The sequence below is a fragment of the Sander vitreus genome, chromosome 11 (assembly GCF_031162955.1).
Source record: "Sander vitreus isolate 19-12246 chromosome 11, sanVit1, whole genome shotgun sequence".
NCBI classification, from domain to species: Eukaryota; Metazoa; Chordata; class Actinopteri; order Perciformes; family Percidae; genus Sander; species Sander vitreus.
In genome coordinates, this window is record NC_135865.1 from 7,128,500 (window position 1) to 7,152,183 (window position 23,684).

Genomic DNA, 23,684 nt, shown 5'->3' on the forward strand with positions numbered 1-23,684 from the left:
CTTCGTGGTAGCGCTCCCCGTTTCTTCCACCCTCTCTCTGCCTTTGTGATCTGCTAATCAGCGGTATGAGGTCCGTATGAGCTAGGTCTTCCTGACTTGCGAGCATCCCCCAGTGATCACAGAACAGCTTGAAAGATGAAGTGATAGGTCAGATAGCCATGTATACGTCTCTCAGACAAACATTGCTAGCAGGAGTTGACATTGCATTTGCTGTTGTCACTTAATCCCTCTGGTCAAAGGATTTGAGGTTTATTTACCAGTTGTTTAAAAAAAGTACAATCATGTACTACATTCTACTTGAACATTATTGTAGCGGACATTGTGCTAAATGCAAAAAGTCAAGAAAATACTGCTTAGCCTACATTTGTTCCAATTGAATACAATGTCAGCGCATGCCAACATTATGTGTGTCTGAAAATACCCTCCGAGGGTTAAATACATGGGTTCAAGAGTGATAGTGACATTGAAAGAATGTTAGTAATAAATATGGGAAGTTGAGTGGGCTTTTGTCATTCACAGTACTTGGCACACTGCATGGAAAGATGCTACTTCCTGCTTTTTGTTTGACTTAGAATAGTTGGCCTTTTGTTGCCAGGGTATCAACACATGGGTGTATGGTTGTCCATTAAAATCAACAGGTGTGTGTGTGTGTGTGTGTGTGTGTGTGTGTGTGAGATCAGTGTCCTTTTTGTTACTGAGGCAGTTGACAATCAGTCAAACTAAAAGACAAATCTACAGAAGCAGTGAACACTACCAAGTTGCCATGTAAAAACATTTTCACACTTGTCTGTTCACCATGACTACAGTTATATAATTAAGTGTTTGAAGGTTAACTTAAGATTCCACAGCTCACTTTTACTGTATATATCAACAACAGACAGGGCTAGTCCATGCGCGTCATCATGCTATGCCATGTTTGATACCAATACTTTTAATCCCAAATCCCACATTTATCTCCAGGGCTAGACTAGTAAAAAAAATAAAAAAAAAATAAATAAAAAAAATGCCTTTTACTTTTCTTACCCCTTTTCCTTAACCCCAATGGAAAACATCACGAGGTCAAGGAAAGACGTGAAGGAGAATTCATAAAGACAATTGGGTGCAAGGAGAATCCGACAGCACTTACACTCATGCAAGCATTGAAGCACCTTTCCTTATCACCTAGGCAATTTTACCGGCTTTTATTAAGCAGATATCTCTGTCTTTATACGTTTTAATAAATAACGTTTTTTTTTTGGTTTTTTTTATCGGTGCACTCAAGCGAATATCAGTCAAACTGGTGTTGGTTTATTCATTTTAAGGATGACCTCTGTTTTTGTAGGTAATACATTTCAGCTTGTCTGCTGCCAGTAACTTCTACAGATGAGGCAGAGAAAATGGATTTTCAGGCATATTGTTGGTTTGAAATACACACTCTCCATTGTGTATTTCTGCAGAGCTTCGTTTATATTTAACTGAATTTTGTTGTAGAGTTGGAGGAAAAAAAGAAAAAAAAAAAAAAGAAAGAAAGAATCAGTTGATCATTTGTGTACCAAAGCTTTAACATGCAAAACAAGCATCCAGCAGATTCCTGTATTACAAATGTATTTCAAAGTGACTTAATTTGGAAGAATTTGTATGGGAGGTCTTTGACGTCATAGCATTTTTGCACAACTCAGGTGATAGGTCTCAGGCATAGTCACAATGGTTTTAGTGCCAGCCCTCTCGTCACCATGTTAAACGCGTTATTTTGCTTGCCACTATGACATATTCAGTTATATCAGGCAATCTTATAAATACAAGTTTATTTACATGAGGACACAGCCCTGCAGAATGGTTCATGTTTAGAGAGATTGTGGAGTGACGATAGCAGACATTTCTCCCCAGAGACTAGTAGAGTGAAGGGCCTACAGGTGGATGCTGCTGTGTTCCGTGGCTTAACTGTTCCCAGACTGTCAGAGCTCCGAATCAAGGAAAACAATCCCCTTGCGCCACTCGATGCCTGTGGTCCTCATCTTGTCCCCCGTTCAGCTGATTGATGTGATGTCCTGTGGTCGTAGCCGGCCTTGTTCACTTGCAAACGTGAACAAGCAGCAGACAGTGTTGTGTTACTGCTGGTCCTTTCATGCCACACAGGGTGTCACTTTCTCTTCTCAAACCGTGTGCTCACTCGCTCCCCTCTGCCATGCTTCTCCTACTTACCCACTTTAACGCTCATATCACCTGTGTCACACTGACTTAAAACCTCCCTCCTTCGAAAGGAAGGTTCAGTTTGACACAGTCACGCCGTCAATTGAACCAGCGACGGCATATCACAATATTCTGTCCCTGCCCTCTGTCAGCAGCGAGATGCAGTGATTTTTCTTTCCTCCAGATTCCAGTCGATTCTTTCAATGCTAATATCGCTCACTGTAAAGACTCCACACCTCAACTATTTTTTGCAGACAACAAAGAAAAATCAGGAACATGTCAATCAATAGCATAGTGGCGGCGCTGCTAATCCCATTTGCCAGCTGAATTATTCATAGTCAATTAGGGCTGAGAGGCTGAAGCTGTCTTCATGGCACGAGTGCATTTCCAATGATTCATTTCATGAGCTACGCAAGGGGTCTCTTAATTGTTGTTTACTGCTTGCTACTCGACCACATGTTATTTTTATGCCATGGTGATTACTCCCGGCAGCGCTCAGAGTGCTTGGGAAATGAAGTCCATTATAGGGTCCTGAGAGCTGTTTTCCTGTCAAGCGCCACGAAACCTTTCCAGGTTCCAACTTTGCTGCACGAGAACAATATATCTCGTCCAATCTTAAGAGTCTGTCGGTGGAAATAAGACGCGATGAAGGGATGCAGGTGGTGTCTTTTATTGTTCGACAGTGCAGTTAAAAATACCTGCAGTGTTGTACAAAGACTCCTTTTTTTAATAGGATCCCTGAAGAACAGTTAAAATTGCAGAGACAGTGAAATCATATGAAAGGAACATTAAAAAGCACAGCTGACCAGTGCCACAAACTGCAGGTTGATGGCGTCAGAAAAGGCGTGGTTTTGCCGGCGCTATTCATTTTTAGTTTATTTTTTTGTGTGCGTGTGTGGAACATAGAAAGGGAGAGCGCTAAATGCCGTGAGATGCCATACGCCATACATGAGATAGCACAGTGTCACAGCAACGCACTGATGTTTGCATTCTGCTTCCCCTGCACTTCAGTGTCTTTGAAAATGTAAGATATCGTAATATTCCTCCAATGATGCCTTTATTTCTTTACATTAGACACTAATGAATGAGCTGGGCCGTCGTTAAATTTGCCATTTACTTCAGGGACTGTTTTTCCTCTACGATAATTCCTGATAAGTGAAGTAAGACCCTGGAGAACCCTGGCAGCAGCGTGTTTCCATGAGATTTTATTTGGCCATGCAATGCTTTCACCTTCTTTCCACTGAACTCATTCCTGTGACAGTAATTCAGTTCAACAGCTTTAAAGTAACGGCGACAGAAAAGAGACTGTGTATTTGAGAGCACATAGGCACTTTATTGTAGCCTCTGTGGTATTTCTAGTGACAGATTGCAGCTCTCATTACCACTTGTTTGTGTTCAGCTCTGTTGACACCTGTTGGTGGACAGAGGTGAGTTTTAGCTTCTGCCTGTTAGCGTTGAATAGCCAGAGGCTTCCCTGCATGTGTGTGTGTGTGTGTTTACATACAGTTTGCGGTTTCGATTGTATAACACACACACACACACACACACACACACACACACACACACACACACACACACGACAGTATGAGAGGTTTTCTTCCTCTTTCTCTTTTGCCAATGACTCTGAGGTAAGTCTTACTCTGATTCTCCACCAGGTGCGTCTGTGCTGCGTTCCGGTTTTGTTCCATCCTCCGCCACGCGTCATACCAGAAGTGGAGCGTCTTGCTGCCCGACTCGCAGATTTTATTGTTTCTACAAGTACAGAACAATCTGGTGTTTGTTAAGCTATTAATATCTACCTTCCACTCCAAGCACTCCTGTTATTAAACTCCATGCCTTCTATTTTCTGCTGTTGTCCTTAAAAAGAAAGATCTGTTATGTCGTAGCCTATTATGTTTTTCCACCTCCAAGATGAATCTCTCGTCCGTGGTATTGTAAAGGAGACATATAAGATATTGGGGGGGGGGGGTGTCTTATGGTAAATTGACTGGATACTCTCGCTGTTTCACTTCCTGCCAGGCTGTCCAAACCGCCCGAGGCTCGCGTGAAAATAGACCTGGCGTGCATCTTTAGCGGAGAGCCGCTACACGCACGCTTCTGGGACGCGTCGTGGCGCCGCTGGTGGAATATCAAGCATTGACTTGAGTGGCAGCACCTCCGGAACACAGCGCAGACGCGCCCGGTGGATAATAGGGGCAAAGGTGCCGAAACACCAAGCAGACGGCAAAGAACTAGTGGCCGACGAAGGCTGACTGTAGCGTTGCCTCACAACTCTTAGGCCTCCTGCACACTGCCTGCGTGGCGTGAGCGTGGCGTTTCTGTTGCGTGTCAGTTGCGTGGCGGCTGTGTGGCGTTTACTATGTCTTTGCACACCAGAAACGCTGCTGCTAGCCTTGTCTGTACACATGTCGGTTTCCCATTGATTTACTGCACTCAAGCAGTAGTATACTTCATGTTAAACATAAATATATACTGATTTGATTACAGCAAAGACAACGTCGGCAGTATTGATGGCAAAATAGGCTACAGAATATTTTGTTCTGTATTGACAGGTGCAATATTTGAATTTTTCTTATTTTTTTTTTTAATCATTTATTTCTGCATTTATGTCAAAACCTAGAGACTTTCAAACATCAAGATGTCATTTGTTAAATGTATTCATGTCAAAATGACATATAAACATCTTTTCCTATTCTATTTTGCCTGGAAATGCTTCCAACACGCTTGCGTGTCGCGTGAAAAATAGGCGTCTGTTCTATTTCTAGCATGTACGTGTTTTCGTCGCGGCTCGAGCCACGTCTGGGACGTGCGTGTCACGCAGGCAGTGTGAAAGCTCCAACCTGTTACAATGGGAGCCAAAATAAAAACGGACACGCCACGCAGCTGACACGCTCACGCCACGCAGGCAGTGTGAAAGAGGCCTTACGTTTCTTTTCAGCCCAAGTAATGTATCGATATCATTCAAATGCGTTCCCTAATCCCAAACTGACATTTTTTTAAATATTTGTATCATTATTAGGGCAAAGAGGTACCCTAAGGTGCGTGCGTGACATCTGCTGCAGCGCTAATTATGAAATGCCAGGTGGAATGTCTGTGACTTCTAGTCTAGGCAACCCTTATAAAACCAATATTTTACAGAACTCCGTTATAAAAATGTACGAAATCTGCTAAAGTAAACCATTGAATGATTCCTAAACCATTCTGTTAAACGAAATCCATTCTGTGGCTGTTGAGATTTCTAAGTGGCTGCAAACGGGAATAATCACTCAAAGTTAACAAAATATTTCTTTATTAGGGCAGGGCAGGCATATTTCTCTTTAAAACACATACAAGTTCAACTAAATTAAAGAAAACAACCCACAGAAATGTACAACTGTACAACTGTTTGTGCACTGCAAAAAGACAGGGCCATAGGCCTATCTAAAACTGAATTGGAAAAAAGAAATATCAGCATTGCATTGAACTCGTGACAACTTAGGCTACATATTTCTTTTAGTTTACAATGCATTCTCACCCTGCCCTTCTTCTTTTTCTTCTGGAAGTGTGCTTTCAAGAAGCAGAGAGCGTCAGGCGGTTTCGGATTTTCGTGACAAATTGGCCGCAGCTAGAAAACGCTCTCTCCGCCTCCACGCATGTAGCCTGAATAGTACTAAGAGCTTCAAACAACTGTTGCAGGTGGGATGGTCTCCTGTTGGTGGCCTCAAAGAGGGAAAACGCTTTGGTTAGAATTTTCATTAAGTCACTGTCTTTCATTTCCTCTGAGGCTGGCTTAGTGGTCCTTGAAAAAAGGTAGACTAATGCTGCGTAATGAATTTAGTGGGCCTGTATTACCGTAGCTACGGTACGGCACCGTCGCCTGCATCGACGTTACCGTATGACAACAATAGACGCGCACTCCTTGCGTTTTTTTATTTTATTTTATTTCCCGTCATAACCTTTCCCGGGAATCGGGAAATAGTCTTGATCAGATTTCCCGGGAATCCCGTCTCCCGGGATTAAACCCTAATAAAGACTACAGTCAACGGCCAACTAGCATATACGTTCTGCACTTGCGTTAGAGGAAATAACTCTCCATGCCAGCAGGCGGCAGTAATCTATTCCTTATTTAAAAAAGGGAAACCGGTTATACAAACCGTTGCTATGAGACATGCTACAAGACGGCGTTTACATGTTGCATTTCATTTACAGGGAAGAGACTGACTTTCACAGCTGACCATGCAAGCTGTGGAAGTAAAGATCTAGTAATGTCATTAGAAGCTTAGAAATGTTGAAACTCTTGGAAAGCTTTTTCAGTTGGGTTTATAGCTGCGCCAGAATTAGTTAATTAGTTTCTCAAGAACATTAGTTTATGTTTGTAGCATTTGGATTTCGCTGTTAGACCACATTCAAATAGTTTGCCTGACTGGGTTTGGTAACAGCACAGACAGTGACTTGCAGTGCTAGCAGTTACATTTCAATTATATAAACAAGCTGTGATTTTAGTAAATCCAGATGGTCCAAACGAAACCATATTTATTTGATAAAAACTCGTACTTGGAGAAAACTAGGGCTGTTTATCATCACTTCTTTTTTTCTCTTGCCCACAATAAACCACATTTTTTTTATTAACAACAGAGGTAATATTTGTAATGAGTTTCAACATATTTACTGTACTCATAATAATAATAATAATAATAATAATAATAATAAAACAATTTTCCCAATTGTTGTTGTTGGCTGTGACTTCTCTCCTGTGGCTGGCAGGGATTTATGCGTGTGCATATAGGGTCATAGAGCCAAAGTTTATTACGAAACACAGGGCATCATCAGTTTCTTTGAAGGCTGGTGACCTGCAAGGGTCCGTTTCAGAAAACAGGTTTAGTGAAAACTCTGAGTTTGTGAACCCTGAGATGAGGGAAACTCTGGGCTTTCTGTTTCAGAAAGGGAGGTTATATATAGAGTCAGTTACTATGGTAACTGAGCCTGTGAACCTAACCTGGTCGAGAGCAGGTTTTCTTCAAGAAACCTCGAGTTTCTCTCAGTCTCCTCCCTCTCCCTCCGCTCTTTCATTCATTCATACATTCATTCATTCATACATTCATTCATTCATTCATTCATTCATCTCATTCATTCATTCATTCATTCATTCATTCATACATTCATTCAGTCTGTTTCAGGCACATTTTAGCGTACATTTAACGTTTGTTATCTGCATGAATAAAAAAACAGGGTTGGTTTATTAACCGTGTTAGGCAGACTATAAAGCTTTTTTTTCTCAAAACGACGATCCCGTTGATGAAGATGCTGTATTACTCCGCAGGGAGTTGAACATACGTCGGGAGATGATATTGAGGCCCCGACTATAGATGCATTTTCATTTCCAGACTACCTATTTGAGCGGTATCGTTTTTCTTCCCAGTCTATCAGTTATGTAGCCTACATAACCTTATCCGTCCTCATATCACAAACGTCACCCATCGTGGACATGTTCTACATCCCAGCAGATTATTTGTGTCACATTACGTTTTTTGCAAATGGCAGTTTTCTTTACAACATTGGTGATGCGGAACATTTTAGTAAAGCCACTGTATAGCAAAGCGCCGTCAGAAGAATGTGACTCGCTCTGAAATGTTTTTTAAACATTTTTGTAGTGTACCCTGGACACAAACCAGTAAGAGCCATTAAAAAGGAGTTCCACAGTATTGCAGGTGAATGATGTAAACCCATAAAATAAAATGAATTAAATATTAAAAAATTAAATAAAAAATCATGAATTATAATTCTGTTAATGATGGTGCTGCAGCCTCAGAATGGGGTTAGTAGACCTAGGACTTTTTCGCTCGCAGTATTGCACCTAAATGAAATAGATTATGGATTCAGTACCATTTCACCAGTAATATTATACTTATGATTAAATATGAATTACTACTATATATTGGAACGTACGCATTTACTCTTGCAGCAATTTTCTCCCACGCATATTCTCTCTCTTTTGCAGCAGCCGCTGTGTTGCTTTTTTAACGAAATACATTCAACATCAAACTCGCTGTATATGCGCGAGTATTTCCGTTTGTGGTTGTTACCATGGTGAATCGTAGTATCATGGCTCCATTCATGCTGCCTTTTCATAGTGGTGGTGCACATGCTTGACTCTGAGTTGATTGAACCAACTCTAATCAGCTGTTCTGAAACCCATCTCGGTGTCAATCAACTCAGATTTCAGGGTTAGACCCCAGAAACGGGCCCCTGGTCTTTGATCCCCTCTGGCTTTTTAAAGTACCGCACATGACCTCAGGTAAACGCAGAGAAGTTTTGGCTCAATAACTGCGGGGAGGAAATACAAAGTCTACAGGACACCAAGTCCTGATTTAGAATGTGTCCTGTGTGTTTGTTTTGAATTGGCATATGAGCTTCTATCTGGAATTTCCCATGCGTATGAAAACACTTATTTTAAAAAAAAAATTTTTTGCATCCACCTCTCACAGCCTGACTGGAAGGAATCCTGCCACAACACACCACTGAGGTCTCTACCTGTGGCTCGGTGTGATGAAGCCTTGAGAAACAACTGCTCTCTGTCCCTCCTTGGCCTGGCGCCTCCACCTGGCAGCATCAGCTTGCCTGGGAAACACATGGTGGTCACTGCCGCCACCACGGAGATGCACTGACAGCCTCACTGCTCACCTCTCCGCCCCTGTCAAGTCTGCCTGGCAACAACAACCATAACCATGAGCTCTCACAGTCGATCAGGTAAGATGTGAAAAAATGTAGAATTTCACAAGCTCTTGTCCTTTTCTGTGCACGTGTAGTTTGCAGCTTTGACTGGTTGTTGAACGTCAAAAAGTAACGTTACCTGAAAACAGCGTGTAGTTTCTTTTTAGTATCTCACATGACACTTTCAGTCACTATGACCACTACAACGGTCAGAAACATTGTGCCAAAATATGAACAATAACGTCGCTGTCAACAGGCTTATCTGCTAATGTTAGCTACCGACCGTTACCTTGAAACCATCCAGCAAATAGATTTAAAGCGTAACTCTCGCCAAAATGCAACCTAGGGTCTTTTTGTGAATGTACCCGAGTCAAACTTTCGTTTAAAAGCATATTTAGGACGGAATCGCCACTTTTAAGATGTTCCGTATTTTAGTTTTTCGGTCAAATGGCCTTTTGAATGGGAGTAATAGGGGCACTTTTATGATATCCTCAAAATAGTTATTTTTAAAACACTAAGAAGGCTCGACACAACATGAAACTTTACTTGAAGTATGACCAGGGTCTCTACACCTTAACAAAAGCATTGACAACATTGTCTGTGTACCCAGAGTTTACTAAAAAAGGTTTTGAGCAACTCACGTTAACAGTTGTTGTTTACACTATCTGCCATTTCCCCAGTCAAAAATAGGCGATCTCCGAATGCGAATGAATGGACTCCATAGGAGGAAATGTCATTCCTATATGAGGCTCCTTTTTCAACTGCAAGGTCTATATTGTGTTTACTGACGACCAAACAACGAATTATCCGTGCATTTATATGGAACTAAGCTTTAGGAGCTTTCCATCTTTACTCTCCTCCCTCGACTATTTTTGACTGGCTCGATAGACGGCGACCGGAAGAACAACAGCTACAGTGAGTTGCTCAAAAACTTTCTTTTTAGTGAACTCTGTGTACACAAACAATGCTGTCAATGCTTTCGTTAAGGTGTAGAGCCCCTGGTGATACTTCTTAGTGTTTTAAAAATAACTATTTTGAGGATATCATAAAAGTGCCCCTAGCACTCTCATTCAAAAGGCCATTTGACCAAAAAACGAAAATACGGTAAATCTTAAAAGTGGCGATTCCGTCCTAAATATGCTTTTAAACTAAAGTTTGACTCGGGTACATTCACAAAAAGACCCTAGGTTGCATTTTGGCGAGAGTTACGCTTTAAGATTGAATGACAAGTAGTACTTGCCCTATTGTTTACTTGGTTGCCATGACTTTGCGAGTGATGACGTCCTGTCACTGTTCCAGTTGCTTACCCTCAAAGGGGAGAGAAAGCGGATGACAGTTCGCTTGAGTTCAGTAGAGCAGACGGCTCTGCAGAGTCGTGTAATTATGACTTCATGACTTTTCATAAACCGCTGAAGGAGCGGCGGTGCGTGGTGTACATAACGGAAACCCTGCTGTGCGTCTGCCCTATTTCTGATACCGTAGCGGCAGAAACTTTACCGTGGCGGGCCGCCACCGTAAAATCAACACAGGAAACACTGGTATATTGATGGCCACACAATTTTATATGGGTGTTCACTTGTGATGAAGACTTTGTTGAGATGTTCTGTCTATGGTGTGTTTATAGTGTCTTCTGTATTCATTTTTTCAGTTATGCTACGTGTTTTATAAATGAAAATGCTCAGAAAACCACTGAGTTACTAAACAACAAAGCACTTTATCAGGCTTATTCATGCATGCCGTGTTTTTAGGCATTAGGCGTGTATGGCTTAATGCAGTTTCATTCTGAGTAAAATGGTTTCCTCTTTTGAGAACCAGAAGACTTGTTCCATTTCTTTGTTCCATTTCTTTGTAAAGAATGGTAACTGAAACCCTGCTTCTGACGACATTCTCTTTGTTGATGTCTGAGCAAAGTTATTAAAGGCTAATTAGGGGTTTTGTTTTGTATTTATTGAAAAACTGACCTTTGTACACTGCAATGTTTATTTTTGAGTCTGAAGGCACAGGCTGAGCGAATATAATTTCTGTATTAGGCAAAGCGGAGACATTTGTTTTTTATTTACAGAGCACAGTAATGTTGAAAATGTAGATTTGTAGCCTTGCACCATTTTGATTAAGTTGTTGATAATTGTATGCACCTTGGCGAACAGACCAAACCTCCTGTTTTGATTTAACATTTTCTACCAGGGCTCTTCAATCTTCTAGAGTAATTGAAAATGGTTGAGTTGAAAGTTGGCAAAGCGACTAACTACAAGCATGTTGCATTGTTTAAACAGCAATTACACAGTGGCGTCTAGGAGAGGGCACGTTTGTCCAAGGATATATTTTTGTAATCGGCCTAATTGATTTGCACCCGTGCTCACCCAAGGAAAAAAGAAATGATGCAGAAAAATACGCTCTGAAGTAAATGGGAGTAGAGCTGTTACCTTCAGCTAAATGTCAGTTTTAATTGAAGATGTCGCTGAATTCATATTTTTTAACTTGTCAGGTTGTATCAAGCAAAGTCTTTTTTTGCTGCTTTGTTTGTGTGCATCACTCTTCTCTACTATACAGTAGGTCTCCATAAAACCATCTAGGGTTAGGTTTAGTCTTAGCCCCTTTTAATGAAAGCAGCAGTAGACCAGTTAAGTACAATCTTTACCCCTGTACTGTATATTGGCTTAAGGAGAAAGTTGTGTCTTTTTTTCCCTTCTTTTTTCCCATTTGGGCCATGGTTACACATGGTATGTATTCTTCCAAGTACTGATGTAGTTACCAGTTCAACAAGAGGTTATTGGTGACATAGATCTTGGTATCTTTGTGATTCTTTCAGATAAAGATTTGTTGTTTTTCCTGCATCTCCTGGTCACGTGGGAGTAAAGCTGTTGTTTGATCTGTGCAGTGTTGATGGATTTATAGAAAGGCACTGGTCCACAAATTCAAGTTTAATATAATTTATTTCATTCTAATTCATGGATTTGCACGACAATTAGTTTTTAGAAAATTCCAACAACATTTTGATGTCTGTTGAGCAACTCTTCACATGCATGACAATCATACGGTCTGTTTACTGGTCATACATTATATTTCACAGTAGGTTTCTCTTTTGTGTGCTCAAAAATGGATTCCCTGGTGTGCTAGACCTTGACCCATGAGGCTGTCTAAAACCCCCTTTTTATTAAAACACAACCATGGTGCAGATCTTGGTCTTCCTCCTTCTCAACTGCAGAATGGACAAAGGGCCAATTGTGTCCTCCCTTACCCATCATGCTTTGGCTGTCTTGGTCCTATTCAATGCAATGATGTCATAGCAATTGATTAATTGTTGTGGTGCTACTGGTCCTGTGTGGCACGGTGTGGGTTGCTGGCATCACCTTCTTTTCTCTGGAGCTGCAAGTAGAGACATGGTGTTGTCCCAGCCAAAATGGTTTGCGTCAGAATGAATTCTTCTGGTTTCAGGCTATCCAGATAGCTGTGAACTCTGGCACAGGCCAAAGATATCTGGGATTTTCTTCTTCTTTCTTAAATACATTGTGTTATGTAAGCGGAACCTTGGAGTGGGACATCATTTCCTTTTTTTTTCTTTTTTTTTTTTTTATTTCCCTCCTACTCAGATCTTTCCCAGGCTCTGTCCATTCTCAGTCCTCACAAATTTGTTTTACTTCAAGTCTTTAAAAAATTCTAAGATAACTTACAATTTCCGCTGGTCCGTTACCTTCACATTCTTTGTGTTGGCGTTCTAAACTCCAGTGGATTTCTGAGGACTATGGTTAACTGCTCCTCAGATCTCTTCAGGGTAAATCCAGACAGCTAGCTAGACTATCTGTCCAATCTGAGTTTTCTGTTGCACGACTAAAACTACTTTTGAACGTACACACGTTCCACCAAAACAAGTTCCTTCCAGAGGCTATTTTGCAGAGGCACCGTTGCTCCGTCCGCCGCCCAAGATGATTGTGATTGGTTTAAAGAAATGCCAATAAACCAGAGCACGTTTTTCTCCCATCCCGGAATTCTGTGTGGACTAGCCAGACCCTCCTTCGCAGCGCTGTGGAGGAAGGTCTGGCAATGCGAGACTAATGTAATCATGACATGTTTTCCATCTTGTTTCAATAAGGAATGGAGCCTTTTTTTCTTCTTTAAAAAAAACAACAACTAATTCATAATATTTCAAGTGATGGATAAACATAATCCCACTTTTGGAAAACAGATTTCTTATGATTCATAATGAAGCCAGATTTTCCATACACGACTGTAACACTAAAAATAGGTGAGGGATAGGTCTGTTGAAATGTTGTACTAAGCCATAACATTTCGACTGCCAGACCTTTCTCCACCTCGAGGAGCTCTGAAATTAGGAATGAAGCTTTGACTTAATTTCACCTCCTGTTAGCAGTTCATTTTTCCCTTGTCGCCCTCCTGTCTGTACAGTATTGCTAAGCCCTTTTCCGTATATGACAGATCATCATTTCCCATTCTCAAAACCACCATTTTAGAGCACTGAAGGGCCTTTTGTCTGACTTAAACTTGGGTGGCAAAGGCTGGCATATTGACATGCTCCTTGGCATTTTGGAACTGGGTTTATGGCCTTGGAGCCAAAACTAGAACACACACACAGACAAACTCTCTCATCCCAACAAGACCCTCCCCTCCGCTCTCCAGCGGCAGTAATCGGTGGCAGGTCCTGGCTGAGGGGGATCTTGCGTCAATGAATCGTCATGCAGAGCGACTCCCCTGCCTGGAACGCAAACAGAGAGAGGGGCCGTCTGCTGCTGGAGGCCTCGTATAGCTTGTTAAACCCCTCTGAGGCCTGTACAGTCTGACCAAAGAGAAAGCTCATGCTGGGTTTAGTTGTGTTGGTATTGTTTACTAGTCTTGGAGTGATCCCAACCTCTTCATCCTGTCTTATTCATGACGATATAGATGCTGGCGGATAGTTCAGATAGATCAGCTTGCAGAGAATCTGCCTTTTTTATTTTTATTTTTTGCCTGCTTGTGTGTGTTTGCACAGTGAGACCCAGAATACACATCATACTTTCCCCCCAGTATTTAGTCATAGATGGCTGAATATCCGTGGATAATTCTGCTATTACCGTTCCATCTTGTGGATACATTTAGTTTACTTGCATGTGTGTTTTCATCCATCTCTCCATCCTCAGATTAATTCACACCCTTCACCATCATGCATGCAACAAAACTAAAAGAGCAGAGCCCCAGCAGTAAGGGTGTGGGCGAAAGGAAACGCATTACCTTAACTTGCAGGTTTTTAGATTAGCAGGTCGGTATGTGGGGAGTAGGAGAGCAGTTGTCTTGCTGTAAGTCGCTGCAGCAGTGCAGTGTTGAGGTACAGGGTGGGGGCCGCTGGCTGCGAGGAGTTGGGTTTTAAAATAAACACAAGACTCGCACCTCCTCACTTTTCAGAGTCTTATTCAGACCGCTGAGCCATGGCAGATGGTTGTGAATTATTCATGTAAAGTTTTTTTGGGACAAGCACAGCCATGCGTTGATTTTTATCCCAGAGATTACTCAGTAGCAGAGAGGATGGGGAGGGATGATTGAGAAGGCCGACAGCACAATAAGTCCTTTACAAAAGATGGAGTGTAAACAGCTAATGCCAGAAAAGACTGTTGTTATTTTGTTCCCCCTCCATTGTGATCGATGGAGTGGTGTGACGTCATTAAATATGATTAGTTTTTTTCCTCATCAGTTTCCTCATAGTCTTGCTCTAGCATTGAGCTATTAGTGCTCTGAGGATGTTAGCTTTCACTTTTTCTGACACTTTTTCCTGTCAAATATGAAGTCAATATATTGTACTCTCGTGTCTTGGGTCAGTATTTGCCTTTTAAAGCAAATTTTAAGCATATTAGTTGGACCCAAGCTCAAGTACAGTAAAAGTGTGTATTGAGTAACCACTTTCAAGCTAAAGCATTAGATTTAGAGGTAATCAAAGTCAGCTGCAGTATAGTTCAGTACCTCTGAAATAGGAGCATTTTTTTAATTCTCTTACTTGCCCGTCCTTCTCTTCTGTCACTCTCATTTCTTATCTGTCTTTTTTTTCCCTCTCTCTGTCTCTCAGTTTTAATCAGTAACTGTAATATGGACTCGCAGTGGGCGCTATCAAAAGCCTGCAGTGGTGGATTAGAAGAGAGTGGCTAGTGTCTGGGCCAGGCCACTGGAAAGTGAAGAATAATCTTCAAAAAGGGAGCTTAACCTCTGCTGGCCCACGCTGATGATTCCTCATTTACAGGGCCCATCGTCACAGGGAAAAGGCTTGGGTGTTAATTGATATGTTTCAGTCTGAACGTTTAAGATCACTGAAGTCAACCAAAGCAAGAGGCAAAGTTAAGTTGAGCTTATTCAGAGGAAGTTATTTAAGAAGTTTCTTTTGGGAAGAGTGATGCGGTTCACTTGTGAATTCTTGCACCCGTGCTCAGAGTCACCGCTGCTATCTAGTGATTGTCCAAAGAGCCTGAGGGACACAATAGCGCTCCATCCTATCTGCGTTTGATGTGCTTGAGTGCTGCAGAAATGTTATTGTTCTCATTTATCCTTGGCTCTGCAAAACTTTTCCTCAATGGAAAGACGGATGGGAATGAAAGTTGAAGCAGACTAAACAGAAGCCTTTTTAAGGGAACAATGGGGGCTGCTGTGGAGAAATAAGATTACTGCCTCATTATTGTCTTTCTCTCCACAGTTTTCCAGAATATTCCATTCAAGTAATATCATTGCCAGATGAAATAAGTGTGCAATTTAGCCTTCAGAAGAATTTATTAAGCATTCAAAGCTTTGCTTCTGCCGGAAGAGAAGCTCAGAATTGAATTATGGTTTTGTGCTCAAACTGCTGTGCCCTGTTCTTTCAAATGAACAAAGATCCACCAATCTTCTTTTTGTTCTCTTACTATTCATTATTCAATGATTTTTATGGTTGATTTGGTGGCTAAATTAGGCAAATGGCATTGACTTCTTACATTTCTTGAAATAAGGACTGATTACTTACCATTTTCCTTATTTCTCTGGCTGGCTTTCAGCAGGCATTTCAGTAAAGTGGGTTGTCTTAAAGCTTTAACACACCACATGTGCTGCTGCTTTGCAGGAAAAGCATGTTTTTTTTTTTGTTTTTATAGCAAAAGTATGATTAGAATTGAGGCCTGAGACATACATTTAGGGTTGTGTTTGAGCTGACAGCATACACACTTACAGCTATTGACTGCTGACAGTACTACACAGCACTCAGAATAGCCCAGATGTCCAGTCCGTAATAGATATGGAGATTAGGAACATGCAAGACCTTCAGGATTAACCCATAAGGATCCACATCTGCTACTAAGCTTACAGTATGAGTGAAATGCAAGAGGTCACGTCCACGCTCTCATTGTCTATGAGTCCTCTGTGCAGTAAACAACCCTGGTATAGTAAGACGAAGAATCCCTGCACTGCTGTATATCCCATCTGGCTGGGAGGTGCAATCCGCTGTATGGGTTCAACAGGGGACAGCCAAGAAGAGGGAGGTGGGTCAGGTGGGTCTCTGAGGATGTAATCCTCCTGCTTCTATGAACAAAACAAAATCAAAAGTTCCCAGCAGTTACACAATCCCTGTTAGGAAGGGCTCAGTGCACCCTGGGTCTCCCAGGGCAGAATGAACTTTTCCAGGCACTAATCTGAGGATAAGCCCTGAAACAGAGGCCTTCAACCTCCGCTGTGAGCTGCGGTGTACTGAAAATGCATGAAATGCCCCATGGAGCTGTTGTGTTTGCTACAATTTGCATCCCCTGCAGATCTGTACCGACGTTGCTAATGTGGGGATTTAAAGATTCAGGTCTTGCCCTTCAGGAAAGTTGTTTTAAAACTAGGGCTGTCCCAAACGATCATTTTTTAAACGATTAATCTAGCGATTATTTTTTTCGATTAGCGATTATTTTCCCATTGCTCAATTATTAACAATTTACACAAAACAAATTTCAATAAGGTTCAAGTCTCTATTTATTAAAATTGTTTAACACTGCAATGAATTTGTAGTGCAACCTGACGCCAGATGTAGGCTATCAATCCAACAACAAAATAAAGTCACTTTCAGGAGGAATACAGAGCAAGTGCAAAAATATTAGCCTGTATTTGCTTTTAAAAAGATTGATTGGTGCTGATTTGGGTCCAGCAAATCAGCTGGACAAATTCATTCAGTTAAATTGAATGACCTAAAACTTCCCCCAAATGAGCAATTGAATAGTTCCCTGGCGTGTGTGAAGGAGAATAGCTGATGGCCGTTTAAGCATTTTAGTGGCATTAATGCACAGGTTCATCTGTTTTCTTTGGGCAGTTTTCTCAGCATCTGGAGCTGTGTCCATCCCTGTTTGAGCATCATTACCCAGCAGCTCACTTTTTGCTTTTTCTTCGTGTCACACATTTTGAATTATTAACTTTTTATTTTTTTATTTATTTATTTATTTATTTTTTACGTGTGCTCTCTGTGATGCACCCCCAAAGCACTTTCATAAAGTTCATCTGCAACATCAGGTGGCATAGTCTTGTTTAGAATTAGCTCAGATCTGATTCCTTTGGAAGCCAGTGTCTGTGTGCACAACACCAGCAGGCAGCAGTAGGGTGCCATAGATTGGCTCTATGGTAATGACTCTGTGGTAGAATGGGTCTCTTCGCGCCTGGTTCACTCAACTCAAAAGATCACGATTGGACACACTCTCCACATGACCCTGACCCCCCCCCCAATCCAATGTATTTTAAATATGCTTTGCTGCAAACCAATCCATTCCAAGGGGTCCTCAACTATTCCCCCTTTTTTTTTTTAGACAGCACTAGACCACAAGGTCGCCAAATTACTGTTGAAATTCAGTTTGTAGCAAGAGACTCGTCCTAATACGCCCCAAAGTAGAGCTGGGCAATATATCGATATTATATCGATATTGTGATATGAGACTAGATATCGTCTTAGATTTTGGATATCGTAATATGGCATAAGTGTTGTATTTTCCTGGTTTTAAAGGCTGCATTACAGTAAAGTGAGGTCATTTTCTGAAGACTGTTGTAACTGTTCTATTATTTGCCTTTACCCACTTAGTCATTATATCCACATTACTGATGATTATTTATCAAAAATCTCATTGTGTAAATATTTTGTGAAAGCACCAATAGTCAACACTACAACATCGTTGCGGTATCGATGTCGAGGTATTTGATCAAAAATATCGTGATATTTGATTTTCTCCATATCGCCCAGCCCTACCCCAAAGTAGTGTATGACTAGTTTGCTTGAGGTAGAGGTGGAGGATTTCAAACCAGGAGTTTTTTTGGCTTTATAACTCCGATTCAGCTGGGGAAATCAGGGTTGTTAAAGTAAACGTATTATGTTCCTCACTCAGAGCCTTCTACTCAGCAAGGCTTTTGAACTCCTACTGCTCCACTGGAGCTGCTCAGCTGCCAACCGTAGACTCCTGTGGTTGTACTTGGCAGCTTGCATGTGTGAATGTGTGTAATTTGAAGGCCTTTTTTTTTTTTTTTTTAAAGCAGGCCTGCTTAATAAACATCCCTTAAATAAATAGCAGTTGGGATCCCTTCTCATACACTTTCTAACTTACAGCACTAAAAGAAACCCAGCAGTGATCCTCCAAGGTGTAAAACTAACGAGACAAATCCAACTTTCGATTTATTACATATTTTCTCCTGTTGTTGTTACATATTTGTTATATTGTGTGTGTGTGTGTGACCTTCAGTGTAACAGATAAAAGTCTACATGATGGTAATGACCTAGCGTAAACTGAGTCACATAACTGTGACACACATCATCACAATGTTTTGGCTAAACATGCTTGCTATTTTGGATGTGGAGTGACAAGTGACAACATGGTTGATTTGCAAAATGTCACGTTTATGTTTCAGGTTTATTCAGCCTCATAGAGTGAACTACAAAGACCTTTCAAATCTTCCTCAGACACACTAGGAGATGGGCATAACACCCGCCTATAGCATTTGATATCTTTTCTGAAGACCCTGTTCAGAGAGTGGGGGAAACACAGGAGGATGAAAGCTCTGATGGAGTTTTAGCTTAGCTCGGTACATTTCAGAGCAGGAGATAAAAAAAAAAAAAAAACACTTTGCTCTCTTGGGCCACAGTGGTTCCTTGAAATAGAAAGAAATTAAGCGACGCAGTTTTCTCATATTTGGTTGTCCCCTATGTGATTTTTCTAAAACCTATATCGACCTTTTACCAGCTGTAGCTAATTAAGTTCAATTCCATAAGTTGGCCAGAGGACAGAATGAAACACATGGAGGCTGTTTTTTGTGTTCTCTGCGTGTGGTGAATGTTTCTAAGTGTAACTAACTAGCTGATTCTGTAGCCTCGTCTTCAGACGGCAGCTAGCAAGGTGCAATAGTCGACAGGACATGACAGACAGCTGGTGGATAATGAACTGTGCTTCTGTTCAGTCTCCTTGCTGAACTTTTTGAACGTATCACATTCATATTTTAGTCTTGTCAACTTTTGCTGTGAATCAACACCTCCAGGATTTGGAGCTGTGAAGCAGCTCACGTTGCCTCTCTGTGAATCTAATGTTAGCTCAAGCAGCTACAGTGTATACCTCTCAACAGTATCGTTTACAGTTTTGTCAGTCATGCATTATTAGATTCAACATCGTCAGATGTGACCTGCTGATAAATCTATTGATAACCAATCAATACATATAGCTAAAGCCACTTTTGAACTTATTTTTAAATCACTGAGTAATGTTAAGTATGGCATTATTGTTACGTTCCAATTTTCTATTATTGGCATTTGTGTTTTAAAATCACATTTATTGTGTACATTAACATGGCCATTAATACCCTGTGCATTGGCAACTTTAGTGTCTCTTCATGGATGTATTCTTTATGCCATAAACTCATAAGAATATGACATGGATCTTCCATTAATATACTGTATAACATGTTATTATCCAGTATAGCTGTATGCCTTAAGAAAGTGTTACTGCACCTCCATTCCCAACAGCTTACATAAAGATTTTACAGTGGCGCACCCAGGGACCCTGCTGTATAAATCTACGCGAGATCACTGAGTCCAGCAGCACTGGTCATCAGTCAAAATGCTTGAAACCAAGGTTTGTCGTCCTCCCACATCTGTAATTTACCAGACTTCTCGTTCATCCATTAGCATAACATAGTAGCTCATTACTTCAGCTTTCAGGAGCAGTGGCCTAATAGATGAATGAAACAGCAAGGGTATGCTGTAGATACGCTGTTGGCAAAACAAATGAGCTGGTGTGCACACGCTAGTTGCATAAACATATTGCTCACTGTGACCTCTTGTTCTGTAAGCTCGTCGTCAAAGTTAATTGTCAAAAAAGTTTTGTGTCTTGATTGTTTTGTTCTTTCTCTGTCAGCATGTGACTGTTGGTTTTGCTACTGTAGTCTTTGAGCTTATTGTTAGCAAATAGTGGAGAGGTTGTATAGACAGTGTGAAACTGGGCAAAGTTTGGTGAGACCGTGCATTGAGAGTTTAGTGAATGTGTATTTAAAAAAACTCATTCCACATTGCTCTTGCTGTCTGCTCCTTCTGCAGCGCACTGAAATCTCAGCGATGGTTATCTGATGCTAAACTATCTCCTCTTTGTCGCCCTGACTCTGATTTTGTCTTTGTGGCAACGTCTGTAGGGCTCACTGTCATTTGCACACGATTGCACTGGGAGCTAACACTCTAATGAGCACCGTGCAATGACAAGCCACACAGCAAGCATTTCACTCGCATGGAAATTCAAAGAAGATGCTGACACAACATGTACTGCAATACACGCAAACACTGTTCCTTCCGTGGGAATGCTTATTTGACCTGACAAAAGATGCACTCGCAGAGTGTGTGGAACAATAAAGGTTATCTAATCACATTAAAGAGGACAGTAACATGTTATGCCTCCTCATTTTAAGATAGATGGACTGCATTTCTCTCATCAAATGCAGTGAGAGTCTTTTTTCTTGTGTTTAATCCATTTCACCCCATAACATTTTACTGATATTGTAACACTGTTGGTACTGTTGCTGTCAGTGAAACTGTCTTGTAAACATCTTAGGACTGATTTTTTTCAAACACGTCCATAGTGTGCTTTAAAGTTGGCGAACAGTATTGGTATGAGTGCAGAAAACATGATTTTAATTAAGGTGCATATGTAACAATAGAAATGTTTGGCACATATCTATTTTACCATATTGTTTTCTGCATTTCAACCCAATTGTAGACTTTTAAATAAATAAAAACATCTTGACTTATTCTGTCAGCTAGTAATATCCCAGTTAAAATGTCAACCTCTGTCAAGGTATAATGTAACCAAACTAGAATGGCTCTCGGTGAGGGCGGACGTCCGCCAAGGCCAATGGTGCTTGGATGGTCCCATTTCCCAAGTTGGAAAGTTATTCTTCCGACTTCGGTATGTTTGGGAGCTTCAAGTCGTAATGTGGAAACAACATAGATGCTACAAAGAAGATGGGTTGTATTTCATTGCTCAGAGCGTTGAAACAACACGTTGATAGCTGTTAGCAGTAATTACGTGACAATGAAGAGAGAAAGAAATGGATCAGCTAAACTAATAAATATGATCAGGAATTAATTTTGCCGATTTATTCTGACACTGCATGAATTCAGCACAAACGCCTTATCTTGCAGTGTTAACGAAAGTGAAAAATAATTTGTGTATCTGCCCCGTGATTCAGATCTGCTCCAAAATTGAATGGGCTCTTCCTTGGCCGATGCTACAGGCCTCCACCAAGTTTTATGCCAGTTGTTTTTCCGTAATCCTGCAAACATAAACGTAAACATAACCTCCTTGGCGGAGGTAACAATTAGCAAAAATATTGCAACGTTATAAAAGTTTGATCATAATAATATTGCATGGCAAATAGGTCTTACCAAATTGTTAAATTATACATATAGTTGATGTTCTAACTCCACACATGCATCCTTTTGTTGCTGTGTCATTGATACGGGATGTGAAGCCAAACAAAATCCCATGCTAAAACAGATCAGTAACATATCTGTTCAACGTGTCTGTTCAAACAAACTTTAAGAGCCTTGTGTAGCAGTGTAACATGCCAAAATTAAAAGGAAACTTCCTCCATTTTTTTTTTTTTGCATTTTCACATTCTGAATTTCGGACCTGTGTAGTGTCGTGTGTAATAAATAAAGAAGCTAGCACAGTTTACTTCGAAATCCGCACTAATGAAGGAATCTCAAGTTGTATAAGTGAAAGGTAATGCAGCCTACGTTAAGGATTATTAGTGACTGGACAGAGAGAAGGGAAAGGTAGTTATGTTTTTGATCTATTTATAGACACTATTAATAGACACAAGTTGTCCACCCACTCAAGTGTTTTGCTCTCTCACAAATGTGAAATCATTTAGGGAACAGAGGACATTTTGTTGCAAGCATGGCTCTAACGGGGCCCCTATCATCTTTTGTCTACACCAGACACATAGCAGCATCCTGCCAAAACAAAACAAATAAACAAACCACATCAGAGTTCAAACTCAGCAGAGAGTGTGTTCCTGGTTGTGGCATAGAAGGCATTTCATTGCATTATACTTGCGTTACAGCTGATTTTCAAGTTGGTCCTGATTTCATGCCTCAAATGAAAAGTACCAGTACTCCAGGGAGTTTTTGACCACTGGCTCCCTCATTTGTGGAGGTTTTGTACAAACCTGGACTATTTCTTTAAGCTCCCTATTGACAGTCAGTGCCATCATAGGTCTGCCCAATGATATTATGACCTGGGTATTACATCCACAGAGGATCAAGTCAGCCTGTTACATTACCCAATGAAGTAAAGACCCTGTAATAATGTGTCAACAGTGATCTAAAAATGGTCAGATTACAGGGCCTGAATGATGCAATCTCCCAGACCTTAGTGCCGTGTGTAATGTCACTTAATGTGCCGCTAATGCTCAGCGTTTTGTTGGTGTTGTTTTTAATAGTGGACTTTCACTCTGTGGAATTTTACTGTCAGCAAGTTGGAGGCAAGTAGACAGAGAAATCCCCTGAGGAGGTCATTATAGCCTCACATTATTATTTTGGTTATTATGGCATGCAGGCAATAAGAAAAAGCTGATCACAGGCTTGAACGTTTCACAGTAAATTCACTGATGATGTTTCGAGATCTGTGATTGTCAGCGCATAAGTCAGCACCTCTCTTAAGTGTGGGAATCACACTTAAGAGAGCATGTGGCAATGTGACGGTTACAGAATCAAGATCTCACAGAGACACGCAAAGTTGTTTTGTGTATACTTCAACAGTGACTGTATGTTGCCATTGTACAGTATGTGTTTTCTAAATGCTTCCTCGTTCTTATAAACATTGTTGGTTATCTGATTATTGGTTTTTGAAGTAGACCGAAGAGGAAGTGATTGGGTCAGGGGTCCCACGGACCAATTAGCCAATCATCACCAAGGAGCAACGAGTTGGTGCCGTAACCAGGCACGTGCCGGGTCTGCGTAGCTTCCGTGAATGCGCTTGTGGAGGTTTACAGGTGTGCGTGCATGTTTACAGAGGCCATGCAACGGACCTTAGTGCACACATTAATATGTCCCGATAATTTCAGTAAACGCGATTTAATCGTAAATGTCCAAAAATACATTGGACTAAGGTAAGTAAATATTGGATTTAAATTTTGTGCAGACATTCATGTTCCCCAGAGAATGAATCCTACTGACTTTGACGATGCCGTGCCTTTTTACCTACTGCCATCAGCATGTATTGGGGTTTAAACCAACAACCTTTTAGCTCTGAGATGACCTGTGGAACCAATCTGCTAATATTCGGGCCAGAGAAAGATGCAAGCCTCTAACTCCACTGGCACAGGTCGGG

At 41.0% G+C, this 23,684-nt stretch overlaps 1 protein-coding gene and 1 pseudogene across 4 annotated transcripts in view; both read left to right on the plus strand.

Moving 5' to 3' along the window:
- LOC144525801 (lactase/phlorizin hydrolase-like) overlaps positions 1-8,813 on the plus strand; it is a 47,945-nt pseudogene extending 39,132 nt beyond the window's left edge.
- Positions 1-23,684, plus strand: part of hdac4 (histone deacetylase 4) — a 130,101-nt gene that overhangs the window by 6,924 nt on the left and 99,493 nt on the right. For all 4 annotated transcript variants that reach the window (XM_078263246.1, XM_078263248.1, XM_078263249.1 and 1 more), the window contains exon 2: positions 8,634-8,895. In XM_078263246.1, the coding sequence (XP_078119372.1) occupies positions 8,874-8,895 (22 nt within the window). In that variant the 5' untranslated portion in view covers positions 8,634-8,873. The remainder of the gene's footprint in view (positions 1-8,633; positions 8,896-23,684) is intronic.